Source organism: Acomys minous (genome assembly GCF_964271855.1).
Source record: "Acomys minous genome assembly, chromosome: 13".
Taxonomy (NCBI): Eukaryota; Metazoa; Chordata; class Mammalia; order Rodentia; family Muridae; genus Acomys; species Acomys minous.
In genome coordinates this window covers 112,290,508-112,307,067 of record NC_140495.1, presented here as the reverse complement: position 1 = coordinate 112,307,067, position 16,560 = coordinate 112,290,508, and the positions used below count along the sequence as shown (strand labels likewise).

General features: G+C 47.2%; 1 protein-coding gene across 1 annotated transcript; it reads right to left on the bottom strand.

Moving 5' to 3' along the window:
- Positions 1–8,333: 8,333 nt before the first annotated feature.
- LOC311581836 (H-2 class I histocompatibility antigen, Q10 alpha chain-like) lies at positions 8,334–14,423 on the bottom strand (the record flags this gene model as incomplete). Its single annotated transcript, XM_084754355.1, has 8 exons — positions 8,334–8,412; positions 8,736–8,824; positions 10,217–10,299; positions 11,790–11,900; positions 12,034–12,309; positions 12,902–13,177; positions 13,419–13,626; positions 14,415–14,423. The coding sequence occupies 8 exons, from the start codon at positions 14,421–14,423 to the stop codon at positions 8,334–8,336; spliced, it is 1,131 nt and encodes a 376-aa protein (XP_084610481.1).
- Positions 14,424–16,560: the final 2,137 nt, after the last annotated feature.

Here is a 16,560-nt window from a genome sequence, read left to right as displayed (position 1 = left end):
ATAAGTGGACACTAGCCCAAGGGGCATGGCCCAGGAAAGTCTTCACCTACCAGGAAAGTGGGACAGATGCGAGGACATCCTATTGGGACTCTAGGTGAGAGAAACATGGGAGGATGGGGAAATAGAAGGATCCAGAGGGTCCTAGAAACCTACAAGAAGAACATGATGATGGGCAGATCTGGGCCTAGGGGTCCTGCTCAAACTATGGCACCAACCAAGGACAATATGTGCAGTAAACATCGAACCCTTACCCAGATCTAGCCAATGGACAGGACATTCTTCACAGTTGAGTGGAGAGTGGGGTCTGACTTTCACATGAACTCTGGTGCCCCATATTTGACCACGTCCCCTGGATGGGGAGACCTGGTGGCACTCAGGGGAAGGATAGCAGGCTACCAAGAAGAGACTTGATAACCTATGAGCATATACAGGGGGAGGAGGTCCCCCTCAGTCACAGTCATAGGGGAGGGGAATAGGGTGAAAGTGAGAGGGAGGGAGGGAGGGAGGGAGGATACAAGGGATGGGATAGCAATTGAGATGTAATATGAATGAATTAATAAATAATAATAATAAAAGTAATCCAATTAAGGCTGTGTCTGCTCGGTTCTCTGCTGCCTCCTCTCAGGAGCAGAGGCAGCCATTGCTGGATTTGTCCTTCTACTCCCTTGACCGTCCAATAAATCTCTTTAATGAGATTTGCTCCCTGGTGTGGCATTCTCATCGGAGGAAGCCAAGAAGCAATGAAGAGAAGAAGTGGAGCAGGGCTGAGGCTCCTGAGCATCTAAGCTCAGCTGGGAACACCTGCAAGGTGCCACGCCTCTGCTGAGAAGGCCTTGGCTCAGAGCTGTGGGCCTCCTGGGCCCCAGAGTCTCAGCATGCTCTTCCATTGGGATCCCTTTCCATCTCAGAGCTGTGCCCCAGTCCGCGCCCAGCAGGAAGGCCAACAGTTACATTCTGTTTTTCTTTAGTGATCAATTACAATGAGAATACATAGAAAATAGGTTTCCCAATACCTCCACAAGTTCAAATGTTTCACTTATTAGGGTAAAAATCAAATGTGAAAAAGGAATTATTCCCAGGAACCCACATACATTTGTAACTAAGCAACTTGTTACAGATTAACAAAACGTTAGCAAGGAAGGTAATTTTTCAGCCAGTTTCTCTTCCCTGGCAGGCTGCAATTTGCTATTACAAAGAATCAATTATCTTAAAAAGCCATCTTAGCAGGGCTTGATGGCACATACCTTTAATCCCAGCACTTGGGAGGCAGAGGCAGGCAGATCACTGTAAGTTCGAGGCCAGCCTGGTTTACAAAGCAAGTACAGGATAGCCAAGGCTACACAGAGAGACCTTGTCTCGAAAAACTAAAAAAAAAGGGGGGGCGGGTAGCGATCTTATAAAAATCTTTTTAAAATCACAAATCTAAACTTTAATATTAAAAGAACAGTAACTTCTGCTCTAAGTCTTCAGGGTGCATGCACATCTACTCATGAACAATTTTTTACTAAATCATATCAAGCAGCTGAGGGCAAAAGTGAGTACAAGAAATTAATCCTCACCTTGACCTCCAGCCCAGCCTTAGCAAGAAACTCACGTCAAGCTGCTATTGTTTCTATTCCCTGACCTCAAAAGGTTCCTAGCTCAGCTAGTAAGAGCGCACCTTCCTAACCTTCAGAATGTTCCCTAAGATCTTCTATGTCAGAGCCACTAACAAAAACATTTTAACCTAACCTTACTAACAACTTATTTCTTCCAAATTCTTTCTAAGGTTGATGGTCATTGCTAAAGATCTAAATCTCTAAGCTCTTTCTGAGGATGGTGCTGGGATGATTAGTCTGCTCCAGCAGCAATGCCTGAAAAAAAGATCAAGCATTGTTATCATAAGTGCTAATGATGCTCCCCAGTGGGGGGCTGGCAGCCCCCTTACAGTTTTCATGCAACTCTTAGATTATGAGGGAAGTGGTGACTGTGACACTGTGACCACAAGCAGAGTGAAATGCCACAACAGCCTGAAGTCCTCAGAACACATCCTCCTGAAAGCTCTGCCTCTGCAAGGCACAGCCATCAAAGTTGTGCTAACCATTGGGCCACATTCCCTAAGTTCTAAAGCTGTATCGCCATTCCTCCTCCAAAGCCCTCAAAAGTTTAGGATTTAATAAAATGTTTTAAGGTCTAAAAAGATGTTTATATCTTGATTAAATGCAACATATGAAAGAAGGTTTAGGAACTGAAGTACACACTAAGATAGGATAGATAGTAGGGAACTTTCTCCATTATTGTCACGCAAATGGACTCGATATTATGAACATAATTCTTACTTGGTCGTTCTCACAATTGTCCTTGTTACATATAGCTTATTGATGCTATATATAACCCATTTATTGGGCTAAAAGGAGATTCTGGAATAATAATTTTTACATTGTGTAAATGTTGTCTTCTCATTGTTCACATGGGGGTTTGCGGACTGGCAGAGAGTTGATTCTCGGATGAACCTTGGAATTGGTATTTTTATGGATCATCACCTGCCTCAGTATTTTTGTAAACATACAATTTCCTCACCCACTGATTGGCTTAGTAAAGATCTGACAGCCAACACTTGAGGCAGGATGGAAAAGGCAGGACTTGCAGGCAGAGGTAGAAATCGCGAGAAGAATCAGGCAGGAGAGGAATCCACACCGTCAAGGCAACAGGCGGCTTGGGAGATGTAGACTAGAGTAACAGGGTAATTTAAGTTAGCGGAGCTACCAGAGTGTTATCCAGCTAAGGCCGAAGCTATAAGAAATAATAGTAAGTCCCTGTGTCATAATTCGGGAGCTGGCAGATCTGAAACAGTCCAGTAATACAGGAGGAAGAGATGATGTCCACTAAGCAGAATCCAAAGGAGTACAGGGTGGGCAGAAAGACAGACCCAGCAGCTGTGAGAGGCAGTTACCTCACGGTCTCTAATTTGGGCTACTCCTTGTTTTAGGGAGTTTCTTTGCTTGCAGTTTCCTGGCGTGCTACTCAGTCCCTGCAGACAGGAGTCCGCAGCAGCTGCTGTGCCTCAGCTCTGGGAGGTTGGCATGAGCCTCTGTCCACGCCGTCCCCAAGGTTAGCATGAGCCTCTGTCCATGCTGTCCCCAGGCTTCACAGTTCCAGTGTTTGCACTGACTCTATTAAATGAGAGCGGGCTCCATGAAGCTGAGGCTATCAGTGCTGTAATGTAGAGTATTAATAAAATTCACATGGTGGAAGAGGGCGTGATGGTTTCATGCCTGTAATCCCACCTCTTCAGAAGAATCATAAATACCAGACGATCAAAAACATCCTAAGATATATGAGAATCTGTCTTAATACAACAATATGTAGACTCAATTTTCTTAACCAGAATATTTTATTAACAGCTTAGTGACCGAGCCTACGTCATTTATAACCCGATTAACCAAAACAGTAGGAAATGGGGATTAATGGACACAATAACAAAACCTTAAGGATATCAGTTCCAAGGAATGATTCTCTGGTCGGGAGCCACAGGATTTCTTCCACTGGAACCGGGAGTAACCAGACCTCAGAGCCTCAGCAGGAGCTGGAGCTCTGAAGCCTTCCCTCCAGCGGTTTTCTCTAGGAGCGTCTTGAAGGGCAGCGATGAACAACCAAATCTATGAGTTCTGAGCTCATTTCTAGATCTCCTCCCAGAGTCTGTTCACGGGATCTTTTCAGCTGGCAGCAATTAAGCTCCTGCAGAGGTGGTTGCTCTTCTAGTGAATTAACCTCACCTGTTCTCTCACGAGACCATTCTGATCCCACACTTGGGATCCTAAAGAACAGGTTTCTCTCCTTCAACAATACCCATAATAAAAAATTCATACAGTACTCTTTTTGGTTTTTCAAGACAGGTTTTCTCTGTGTAGCCTTTGCTGTCCTGGACTTGCTTTGTAGACCAGGTTGGCCTCAAACTCACAATGATCCACCTGCCTCTGCCTCCCGAGTGCAAAAATTCATATAGTAACTATCCACTCCCTACCTGCTACATCACTTGTAAGCTCCTTCCATCCCTTGTGGACATGGACAGGTAGACATGCTTTAGGACTTCTCAGAAGGCCTGCATGGCATGGCACACGCCTGTAATGCCAGCACGTGGAAGGCAGGGGTGGAAGAATCAAGGCTTTAAGGACCAGAGAACCGTGATGGAGGAGGAGGAGGACACACAGGCACAGTCTGAGCGAATCTCCAGGGAATAAACTGGGGAGTGTTGTGTAACTGTTATAGAAGAGGCGAGTGATGTCCGTACATCTCTAGTTCACTAGGAAAGTTCAACGGGAAAATTGTAGGGAAACACAGGGTGCAGGGTCCTCCCTCCCTACATTTAAATCTGGACCTCCTGTCAGAAGCCTAGAGATGACCCTGGGGAGGCAGAAGGTTTGCTCTTCTTACCACAGTGGCCAGATGGAATAAATGTCCTTTCTCTGTTCTTCACCGTCTTGTGTCATTAGTTGCCTTTTGGTGTTGGACAACCCTCGCTTTATTATACATGTCAGAAACCAGGGCTTCTGATGACATTACCACTGTGGAGATCCCTGTGGTCACGTGTCCACCGGCTGGGTGGGGAACTTAAAGACGCACCCCTGTGGGTGTCAGAAACAAGGGACAACATGAGAAGAATGACCCCAGACTCATGCTCAGTCATGAAAACAGGTTTCATTTCCTGTAGATACAGGAAACAGGCAAGTGAGGCAGGGATGCCCAGGTGCTCAGGATGGAGGAAGACAGGACTTACAGCCACACTCCCTTAGGATCCACAGAGAAGGGCTGGAGAAATGGCTCAGAGGATAAGAGCACTGGCTGCTCTTCCAGAGGTCCTGAGTTCAATTCCCAGCAACCACCTGGTGGCTCACAACCATCTATAATGAGATCCGGTGTCCTCTTCTGGTGAGCAGGTGTACATGCAGGCAGGTCACTGTATACATAATAAATAAATAAAATCTTTAAAAAAAAAAAAAAAAGAATCTACAGGGAACAGTTTCCATGTTCAGGAACATCTTCAACTCTGAACTTGTGAGTGATGATCAGACATCTATAAAAAATATTAGCAGAATAAAGCTGGAAATTTTACAAACCATAAAAAGGAAAACATCCTGAGTCCATAAACGGGAACTAGTGCATCTGTAGAGCACCCCGACCCTGTGAGGAGTTCCTAGGGCAGTGTTTAAGTCAGCAACAGAATAGTCCCATAGTCCTAACAAGGAGAATCATTTACAGTGAGATGGCTCAGCAATTCAAAGCACTGAACGCTCTTCCAGGAGACCTGGGTTCGATTCCCAGCACCTACACATGCACGCACAAACATCTCACTCCAGTCACGGGGTATCTGAAGCCCTCCTCCGGCCTCAACAGGCACCAGAGAGGAGCATGGAGCACAGACGTACCTGCAAGAAAAACACACGTACCCAAATGCAAATCAGAACATAAATGAATTAAAGGAGGAGAGGGGAGGGGAACAAAAAAATACAAACGTTGCAAGCAGCCACAGCAGGAGAGACTATGGAAAACACTCTTCACTCTGCACTCAACCAGAGCAGTGTCCAAGAGCCATTTGTGAACCCCCCCCCCCCCGCTGAGCTGGTGGACTGCTGTCTAAGTGATGACCCTCACCATCCCTGCTAGTCTACACTGGCAGAGCAAGTACAAGATCTGTATTTATACAACACTCCGCACGTCTTACACACACCCACCACTCTTATTGTAAACCACGGATACAGGAGGCCAACCTCAGAAAGGGCACACACACAGCTCCGGTGGTGAGCATGAAGCAAAACTGCAGTGCTGCCTGCCCTCCTCCTGGGACCTGAGGAGTGTGCCCTAGGCTGGGTGATGAGCAGTGCACACAGGACATTACGGAAAACCAGGCAGGGCAGCCTGGCTAGGGAGCCTGGAGAGTCTGGCAGGGCTAGGGCCAAGGCTACACTTCCTCTTGCCTGTGCTGCTGCCTCACAGGGTCCTGTGGCTTCGGAATCAGATTCTTTCTCTCAGGACCAGCACTCACCTGACAGTCTAAGTTGGCCTGGGTGGCCTCCAGCAGCAAGAGGAGGGTTGGGGTGAATAAGTATTTATCCTAAATTATGGTACCAGTTTATTACAGAATGTTGCTGCTGCTTCTTCTTCCTCTTCCTCCTCCTCCTTCTCTTCTTCCTCCTCCTCCTCCTCCTCCTTCTCCTCTTCTTCTTCTTCTTCTTCTTCTTCTTCTTCTTCTTCTTCTTCTTCTTCTTTTTGGGTTTTTTGACACAGGGTTTCTCTCTGTAGCTTTGGCTGTCCTGGGCTCGCTTTGTTAACCTGGCTGGCCTCGAATTCACAGCGATCCACCTGCCTCTGTCCCTTCCTTCAGTGCTGGGATTAAAGCCTTGAGCCACCACCACCCAGCCCAGAATGCTTCTTATTCACTTTACAAACCTGGTCTTCATTGTGATGCTGACTGGCTTCTCTAATAATTCCAAATGGGACTGACAGAAACCTGGGAGGATTGGTCATGGAAAGATTAACTGCTAGGTGAGGACTCTCCAGAGCCCTGCATCCCCACTGCAGATGAAGCTCTGAGCCCTGGTATCCTGGGAGCAGTGTCTGGGGACAAGTTGATCACCCTGGTGCCTGTGCTTGTCCTGTTGACAACACCCTCCAGAGTCCTAGCCCAGATGCTGACCTGACTGACAGAATCAAGGAAGAGAAGGAAAGCAGAGGTCTCCATCTGTCACTGAAGTGTCCAGCTCTGGGTCCTGATCTGGGGTTCTCATGCCCTCACTAGAATGCCATGGTCTTTTCTGATTAGCTCAGATCTCCTGCACTTGCCTTAGCTTCATGGTGATCTTCATCACAGGAGTCCTAGGGAGGATTTCAAAATTAGGGAAGGAGTTGTCTGCTTTGTCACTGACCACGAAGACCATGTGCCCAGAGAGTGCAGAGTAGAAATGGCGGGAGCTGAGAAAGGAGTGCTTCTGATGGACCACTGATGGTTCTCAGGAAACACATCTGCCCAGTCGTTCTCCATGACACCAGGACGATCATTCCACCAAACAGGAATCCACTACAATCCTGGACACTCATGGGCGACATTCTAAAGGACATCATAGCTCCCACCTTGTGTTCACCATTTCATATCTCAGAGATTACAGTCCCAGGTGTCCCTCCTCTTCCCTTCCTCTTTGGTCCTGGGCAGGTGTGGCCTCCTCTTGCCACATCTGTGTCCACACAGCCATCATTTGTTAGTTCTGATCTTACATATATTGGAGAGATTGTGGCTGTGGCATGGGGCAGCTGCCATGGCTGTATCGTTGTGTCTTGGCAGGACCAGGAGTTGGAAAGGAGCAAGCAAGCAGGGTGTGGAGGACCTCCTGTGCCCAAGATGTCCCCTCCCTTCTATCTCCAGGGACCACTAGATCACATGTGGCTCAGATTTCATCTTTTGGGCAGATGCTTGCTGTGGTGTCCCAGCTGCAGTGGGATATAGCATTTGCTGGGAGGTTTCCAGGACTGAGCTGAACAGGGTGTCTCAGTGCACAAATGTGTGTGTGTGCATGTTCATGTCTGTGTGTGTGAGAGAGAGAGAGATGGGGGAGATAAAGACAGACAGACAGATAGACAGACAGAGAGAGCCTCTATCACATCCAATAGCAGCCTGCCTTCCCTTCTCCCAACTCCACTCTTCCTCTCACATTCACTCCTTATTAACTGGTGGAGAATCTGCCAAGTGCCTGACCTTGTTCCAGGCCCTGGGATTCAGCAAGGAGAAGCAGGCAGATATCACAGCCCTGGGGTGGAAGGATGGCTGGAAAGTGTGGAAAGTGCTTACTGCTCCTGCAGTAGACCTGAGCTCGTTCACACAGCCCATCACAGGGAAACTCACAAGCCCTGTTACTCCAGCTGATTGGAGTTGATGCCCTTTTATGGCCTCCTCCACAGTCACCTTGAATCAATTGGCATATCCTACTCTCTCTCTCTCTCTCTCTCTCTCTCTCTCTCTCTCTCTCTCTCTCTCAAAACAAATCTTTTTGTTTTGTTTTGTTTTGTTTTGTTTTGTTTTGTTTTTGGAGACAGGGTTTCTCTGTGTAGCCGTGGCTGTCCTGGACTCACTTTGTAGACCAGGCTGGCCTCGAACTCACAGCGATCCGCCCACCTCTGCCTCCCGAGTGCTGGGATTAAAGGCGTGCGCCACCACCGCCCGGCTCTCAAAACAAATCTTAAAAACCAAGTTTTTGCTTTTTATTTAGTCGTCATGTGGGCACACTGGTAGTTTGTATTAGCCTATTTTTTTTTAATGCCTTAAAAAAAAAAACTGACTGAGAATCAAGGCTCTGTGGGTCACGTCAGTCCACACTGACTGTGTGAGGAACGGAGGGCTCTGAGAACCGAACTTCACTGAACACAAAGTCAAATAGCTGCAGCCTGCGATCAAAGGTTCCGTGTGAGGATCGATGGGCATTTGTTCCCCTTCAAGGGGACAGTTATTGTTCCTATTAGAAGGCTTGTGAACTCTGACCCTTGTGCTTTTCCTCCGGCCACCAGTTTTCTGTCTGGTTCTGGCAGCACAGCTGGGATCCCAGGCCCACCGGACAAGTGCGGCCACAACCGTAGCCGACCCTCTTACATGATCCGTACTCAAAACGCATCTGCTCTATTTTCTACATCTGAGGCTTCATCCTGGGAGTCACTTCCTTGTCTGAAGGGTCTGCAGTACAAATTGCATCTCAGACGCCAGGCCTGGATACCTTGCCACGGAAATACAACACGGAGCCTGGAAGTAGTGGGACCCTTCTCCACTGCTAAAAGGGGCAGCAGCATGGGACCTGTGTAGGCTCTGCCAAAAGAGAGGTCCAGGACTCCCCTATTGTGGCCAGGAGATAAGGGGTGCTGAGCCCATATATCCTCTCATGGGTGGATAATTGCTGAGGTCTCCTTTGTTGCAGGACTCAGTGGTTTTTCTGGGAATGTGCTCCTTGCCTGAGGCAGGTAGCCTGCCTTGCAGTCACACGTGCAGGAAGGAGCCATCACTCGCCTCAGAAACCCGACTTCCCTGCTTCTGTCCTTCCCTAATTTAGAGGGCTCTGCTTTTAGGGTGTTTTTCTTAACAAGAGTGGCAAAAGCTACCCTGTGTATGACACTTTTCCAGGCCTCTGGGATGTGAAGACCAAGATAATAATAATAATAATAATAATAATAATAATAATAATAATAATACTGAAGTAAGCGTGCTTTGGGGCCATTAATGCAGTCTGTCCTGTGAACCTTCTATGGGAACTAGAAAGAGTCTCAGTCCCTCAGACATGGCATAGAGTGTCTACTCTGCCTGTGATGTTATTTTTGCAGCTAATACCATAAATTTCACCTACACTGTTCCTCCTTATCCCCACTGCGACCCTCTCTGTAGATAGAGGTTAACACAGGAGTCCCTACTTCATTAAGAAGATTCCAGTTTCCTTAAAAATCCTATGTTCATGCTCTAATGACCAGCATGAAACCCTCTAGGGATTTAATACTTTACCTTCAGGTACTGTCCCATTTGTTTATCCCACAGAACTTTGCTTTCATCAGCCTACTTTCCTTTGAAATTCAAATACTTAGTTGAGGCCAGGCAGTGGTGGTGCACGCCTTTAATCCCCAGCACTAAGGAGGAAGAGGCAGGCAGACCGCTGTGAGTTCGAGGCCAGCCTGGTCTACAAAAGCGAGTCCAGGACAATCAAGTCTAAACAGAGAAACCCTGTCTCAAAAAAACAAAAAACAAATGCTTAGTTGAGATATTTTTTAATCGATTTTAGCATAGTAGACCATGTACATCACTTTTAATATTTACTTTTTAACCAATTCATTTATTTTACTAAATTTTAATGACTTACTTTAGAGACAGTGTCTCAGCATACAGCCTAGGTGGATCTGGAACTTGCTCAGCCCCTGTTTGCAGAGCATTCTCTATGCTGGCATTACTGACATTTTATAACACCCACAGTGGTCAGAAGCCAGGCTTTGCTTCTAACAGATTTAGTGATAGTACCAAAGAGACCCATTGTGGGACATTGAAAGAAACATTCCTTAATTGTGACCATTTATAATAGAAGACAATGACCCCAGACTCATACACAGTGCTGAGTGCAAATGAAATTCCTGTAGAAACTTGAGTCTAAACATCTCTTGATGGGAAATTAGGCTCAGGCCTGAACAGGCTGACTGCCAACCTCAAGAACAGCACACGTACTGGGCCAGACCCTCTACGTGCCTGAGATGTGTTGATCACGTGCCCTGATGGAATCCGTTTGTTGGAAGAACAGCAGGGAGAGGCTGGCAAAAGGATGCAGGGGGAAAGGGCAGTGTGAAAGCCCAGGGCGGGCACACTTGACTCTACACAGCTTCCCACTGTCACCATAGGCAATGGAATTCGCACGGCAAACACATATTTCATAAAGTTCTGAGCTCTGTTTTATCCATCTTTTACTCATCACTCAATCTGGCTAGAAGTTGTACAGCCATATACAAATGCTTAATTAAAGACAGAAGCACAGGGGCTGGCAAGATGGATCAGTGGTCAAGAGCACTTGGCTGCTCTCCCACAGGATCCGACTTCAATTCCGAGCACCCTCGTGGCCGATCATAACTGTCTGTAATTCCAGTTGGGGGGGTCAGACACCCTCCAGGGACATACATGCAGGCAAAGCACCACTGAACATAAAAATAAATGAGCCATTTAGAAACAGAATCATCAAGTCGTATCTTAGCGAAAACTAAAATTAAATCAGGATGGCGGCTTTTCAGCCTGCAGCGTTGGAACAGGAGAGAGGACTGGAGAGGGAATGGTGATCGATCGCTGTGGTGCTCACGGCTGCCCAGGGCTGGGCGACACTCACCTCCTGCTCACAGGAGACAGACACACTCACAGGAAGAAAAGTCATCAGTTCATGAAGCCACGTGGGAGAAAGAGAAACCAGGCCTATGTGCAGTGAGGCTTAGTCAGCTGCCTTATCCTGTCAGTAAAGAGAACGAGGAAGAAATTCAGACCCGTGTTGTTAAGCGGTGACACACTGAACAGCCCATCACAACTCAGTGGTCCCAATCCCAAGAGGCCCCACCACCCAGTCGTCATTTCTCTGGTTTTACCCCCGTCACAGGCCAGTCCCTGTAAAGTGTCACCTATTAAAAGTGAACAGAAGGCTGAGCACCTAAGGAACTTTACCTCCCAGTGTGGGGGAGGGGAAAGGATCCAGGTCAAAGCCTTTGCAGATGGGACTGAAGGAGGAGGGATGCGCTGGCCGAGACCCTCCACAGCCTTCTGTATCTATTACAACAAGCATCTCAGCGATAAGCCTCCGCTTTAATTACTGGAAATCCTGTGTGTATTTACCTCACTTTTTATGCTGAGGAACAAACCCTTTTATTAGAGGTCATGGAGGCAGCAGGGTCTAGAGAAATCACCTGATTCTTATATCAGATAAGTTCCCAGAACTGTGACTGCCGATCCAGAGAAAGGTGAGCAAACATGGTGTGAGACTGCACATGAAAAGGACTAACTGGACTCCGGGGTGTCTGCTCTAAACAGGAACATTTCCCTCTGGCCTCAGTGAGATGAGCATCAGGTCTCCAACACCTCTGTGACACAGGTGACAACTCTGTCCAGTATTTTCTGTAGGCTTCACAATGGAGTTAATGTCAGCACTTCAGCCCAAGGCTGAGCAAGCAACTATGCGGGTGAAATTAGCTCTCATGGGGCAGGCACACCACAGCTTGCGCTTGGTATTCCCAAGGAGACATCAGCTCAGACCCTGCCCCTTCCTTACCTTTAGACCTCCTCTTCCATATCAGAAAAGTCACCACAGCTCCTGTGAGCAGAGCTCCAAGAACCAGAGCAGTAACAACAGCCATGATGGGGATGGAGGGCTGTGGAGGCTCTGGGAAGGGAAAGGAAGGGAGGCAAGAGTGAGGCCTCTGCCCTCCAGCTCTCAGTCTAGACCCTGCTCCAGGTGTCCCAGAGGACCCCCGCTCTCTCAGTAAATAGTCTCTGTGCTCACTCCCAGTGCTTACCCCATCTCAGGGTGAAGGGCTCAGGCAGTCCTGCATGGACCACATGGCATGTGTAGCTCTGCTCTTCCCCAGAAGCCACCACCACAGATGCTGATTTCTGGAAGGTTCCATCCCCTGCTGGCCTGGTGTCCATTATCTCCATGTCCTTTGTCTGGTTGCTGCCATCCCTCTGCCAGGTCAGGGTGATGTCAGCAGGGTAGAAGTTCAGGGCCCAGCACCTCAGTGTGATTTTCCTGTCAGGTCTGACCTTATGGGTCACATGTATTTTTGGAATGTCTGAGGGGAACACACTGGAAAATTCTGACATTTTCATTATTCTATCAATGCTCATGTAACCTTGTAGTAATGGAGAAGAGAGTTGGCTTGAAGGAGAGGTGCTGACCACACCGCAGCCTAAACTCAGGATAAGGATGGGGTGATCTATTCCTTGGAAAGTTTCAGAACCAACATGATCCAGCACAGAGAAGACACTGGATCTCCCTCTAGGAATATGGACTTCCGGTTGTGACTGGGTGGAGATGACAGACTCATCAACACTGGGGTCAGGCTTCAAACTCATCGTGCAAGGACAGTGAACAGGCCTGAGGAGTTCATTGTCCACAGTGCACATGCTTAATTGACAGACTGAACTGTCCTGAGAAGGCTTAGCCCTCTGGTGACACTGTCTCTCTCTCTCTCTCTCTCTCTCTCTCTCTCTCTCTCTCTCTCTCTCTCTCTCTCTCTCTCTCGTAGAATCAGGAAACCCACAAGCACCCTTTGCCCTTTGATGCAAGACTGAGTGAGGACTCCAGCTGCTCCCTGCTGAGAAGGAATCCTCAGAGGACAGGAGCTCCAGTCTCAGAGCAGATGGGGCAGTTTCTGTCCTTACCTGTTCTCAGCAATATCTCCTTCCCGTAGTCCAGCTGTATGAGGAGAGTCTCCATGCATTCATCTTTAACATAAGTCTTCACAACTTTTGCAAAACTTGGCTCCTCCCACTCCTGCCTGAGCAAATCAGCTGCCTTCCCAACTGTGGTCCAAGTCATCAGGTCCTCATTCAGTGAGATGCAATCATGGCCGTTGAAGGTTAGTTCGTAGATTCCGTGACTGAAGTAACCTCCAGGCAGCACATCACAGCTGTACCTGCCCTGGATTGCGTGATATCCTGGGGAATGCCACACTGTCAGCCACTCCAACAAGTATGGTCCCTTGGTGTGGCCCTCCAGAGGGTTGGTCCTTCCTAGATGGCCTTTGTAAATAACCAAATTTGGCTTAAAACCAGGTCAGTGTCCCCTGGCTCACTGGAACCTAGTAACCATTCGCCATCCTTTCCAGAGGCAAACTTTGAACATGGCTAACTGGGCATGGCAACTCCTTGGAGTGCCCAAAATTTGGGGGACACTCACCCATTGTGCTATAGTTATAAATGTGGAGGATTTTCTTCAGCCAGTTTCTGAAAACCTTGGTCTCACTCAGGACAACCTCTGTCCTCCTCTCCCAATACTCTGTGTTGTGCTGATCCACCCAAGGTGCACAGTGCTCCACTATCGGAGTCTCTGTTCTGCTGCTGAATCTTTCAATCTGAACGTTGTCCACGTAGCCAACACCGATGAGCTGGGGCTCCAGGGTGCCAGGCCAGGTCAGGAGAGTTTAGAAATAGCCATAATAGTGTGAACCTAGGTGCAGTGGCCTCTTAGATATCTACTCCACACTAGGACCCTATGCTGCTCCACAACACAGACTCTGGGGATAGCTGGGGGTAGGGGGCAAGTTGCAAAACAGAAGGTTCTGACTTGGCTAGGGAGAAGACAGGCTTCCCTGATGCTGCAGCCCCAGGGTGTGGAGTCCTTTATTTCCCAGGTTAGGTTCTTACCATACGGACAGTCACACCCACCTTCTGGATGCCTGGACAGGGCCAGGGTTGCCAGGAGCAGCAGGAGGAGAGCCTCAGGAGCAAACATCTTCAACCTTCTTGAGAGTGAAGACTGAGTCTCTGCTAGTGTGTGTTTATTTTTTTATTATTATTATGTATACAGAGCTCTGCCTGCATGTACATCTGCAGGCCAGAGGAGGGTATCAGATCACATTATAGATGGTTGTGAGCCACCATATGGTTGCTGGGAATTGAACTCATGACCCCTGGAAGAACAGTCAGTGTTCTTAACTGCTGAGCCATCTCTCCAGCCCCATGTGTGTGTTTATTTTATAATCTTGGTATGGAGGACCCTGATTGGTTTATTTAAGAATTCTCAGTGGTAGTGATAGAGGGCGTAAAGTTGGTGTCATGGAAAGATGAACTCCCAGAAAAGAAATCTCTAGGGCCGTGCAGCCCCAGCTCAGATCCAGCTCGGGGACCCAGGATCCACACACCGAGGAGCAGTGTGAGGGGACAAGTTGCTTACCCTGATCATTGTCCCCTCATCTGGGCACAATATCCTCTGGGTCCAGCACAGAGGCCATTGAGTCAGCAAATCTAAGACACTGAGTTGTCAGGATGTACAACCTCTTGTAAACTGATTGTCACTCAAGGGCACTGACGCCTGTGTGGATTATATCAATCCGTGACTGAGAATTCTGAGATGTTTGCTTCACTGAGCACATTAACAATAAGTTGCGCATAAATATGTTTGCAAAAAGAAACAACTATTTCCCAAAATGTAATGATATGGTGAAAATAACAGGATGTTTACATTTCTGTCTGTCCTCACCCTCACATTTCCCTTGGATTCTGATTCTTTTTAACCTGTTAGCTTTGCATGTAGGAAATGCAGCTTCACAGAAATGCTCAGGAAGACTATCTTAGATTTACTTTTATTTATGTATATGTTTGCGTACCTGTGTGTGCAAATGCCATTCTCTCCATGTGGATGAAGGGAATCCATACTGACAGACATACATATCTGGAGGATTATGACGAGCCTGCAGACCCAAGATGTCACTGTCCCATGCACAGGAATGACACTGGGTCTTGTCTACTGACCTGTGTACCTCACATTCCTGTCTCTATTTGGTACCCTGTAGCAGCAATGATGGGATGTGAGTAGCTGTCTGCCTGTACTGTCCCTGTTATTCCTTCCCCACACATTGCACTCATGACTGCATCCTGGGACTCTGCACCTCACTGTAATCATACAAAGTACCTGTGGTCCACTTTGCCGAAAGTGATGAACCCAGGGTCCGGAAGGCCAGACTTGGACAGGAGGTGTAACAAAACCCACAGATACTGAATATAAACCTAGTGGTGGGAAGTGATGTCCCTCCTCATGTAAGACACCCAGTGGGTGCACATACAGGCTGGCCTGGAAATCAGAAACCTTTTCCACATACACGTTCCCAGTGCTCGGATTAAAGGAATACACCACCAAGCTGGCCCTGACCGGAGATTTTTTTTTTTCAAGACAAGATCTCAATATGTAGTCATGGCTTGTCTGCAACTTGCTCTTGAACCTACAATGATACATTTTCCTCCAGAGTGCTATGTTTAAAGACATGAGCTGCCACAGTGCCTCACTGTTGATTTTTATGTTTAGTGGTTCACCACTACAGGTGGTGTTGTTCAAGGTTGATTACAGTGTAAACTTGAAGCATCAATGAATCCTCCATAATCAACCCCATTCATGTTGATAGCAAAGTCTTGTACATTGAGTGGTGCCATGTTAATGTTATTTTGAAAGCAGAGCATGATTTGACCAGCTCACAGATCTCTCAGTGTTCACACGTCTTTAAAAAATTAATATCAAATCTCGGTTGTGACTATTATCACAAACTTTATTAAGAATTAGTTAAGTTTATGGTGTGGAATTTACATCATCAGAAATGAAACTTCAAAGCCCACAGCCAGTAACATGCCTTTTCCTTTCAAGGCCACACTTCCTGATACTTTCAAAATACTCTACAAACTGGGAACAAAATATTCAAATATACCAGCCTATGTGGGGGCATTTTTGTTCAAACGCCACATAAATGTGGATGTCAGTGAGTCCAGGCTAGACTCAAAAAGAGCAAAATTATCTGAAGATGATAATAAAAAATTCCCCCCTGTGGCTGGAGAGGTGGCTGCACTGTGCAGAGGACCAGGGTGGGAGTCCAAAATCTAGGGGCCCCCAACCTGCTGTGCATCCTCCTCCAGGTTTCTAGCGCCCTCTTCTGGCCTCATAGACAATTGCACTACCAACACTGACACACACAGATACACGAACATATGCATAAACAAAAATTAAAATAATTCTTAAAAATATTCTCCCTGTTTATTGCTAAGAAACTGCACTTTCTACACTGTACATACTACAGAAAGTTTTTTTTTTCTTTTTCTTTTTTTCTTTTTTTCTTTTTTTTTTTTTGGTTTTTTGAGACAGGGTTTCTCTGTGTAGCCTTGGCTGTCCTGGACTCGCCTTATAGACCAGGCTGGCCTCGAACTCACAGCGATCCTTTTGACTCTGCCTCCCAAGTGCTGGGATTAAAGGCGTGCGCCACCACGCCCGGCTCATACTACAGAAAGATTTAAAAAGAGAGTCAGACTCCAAGGATTCTCTAGTGGAAAAGATGAGG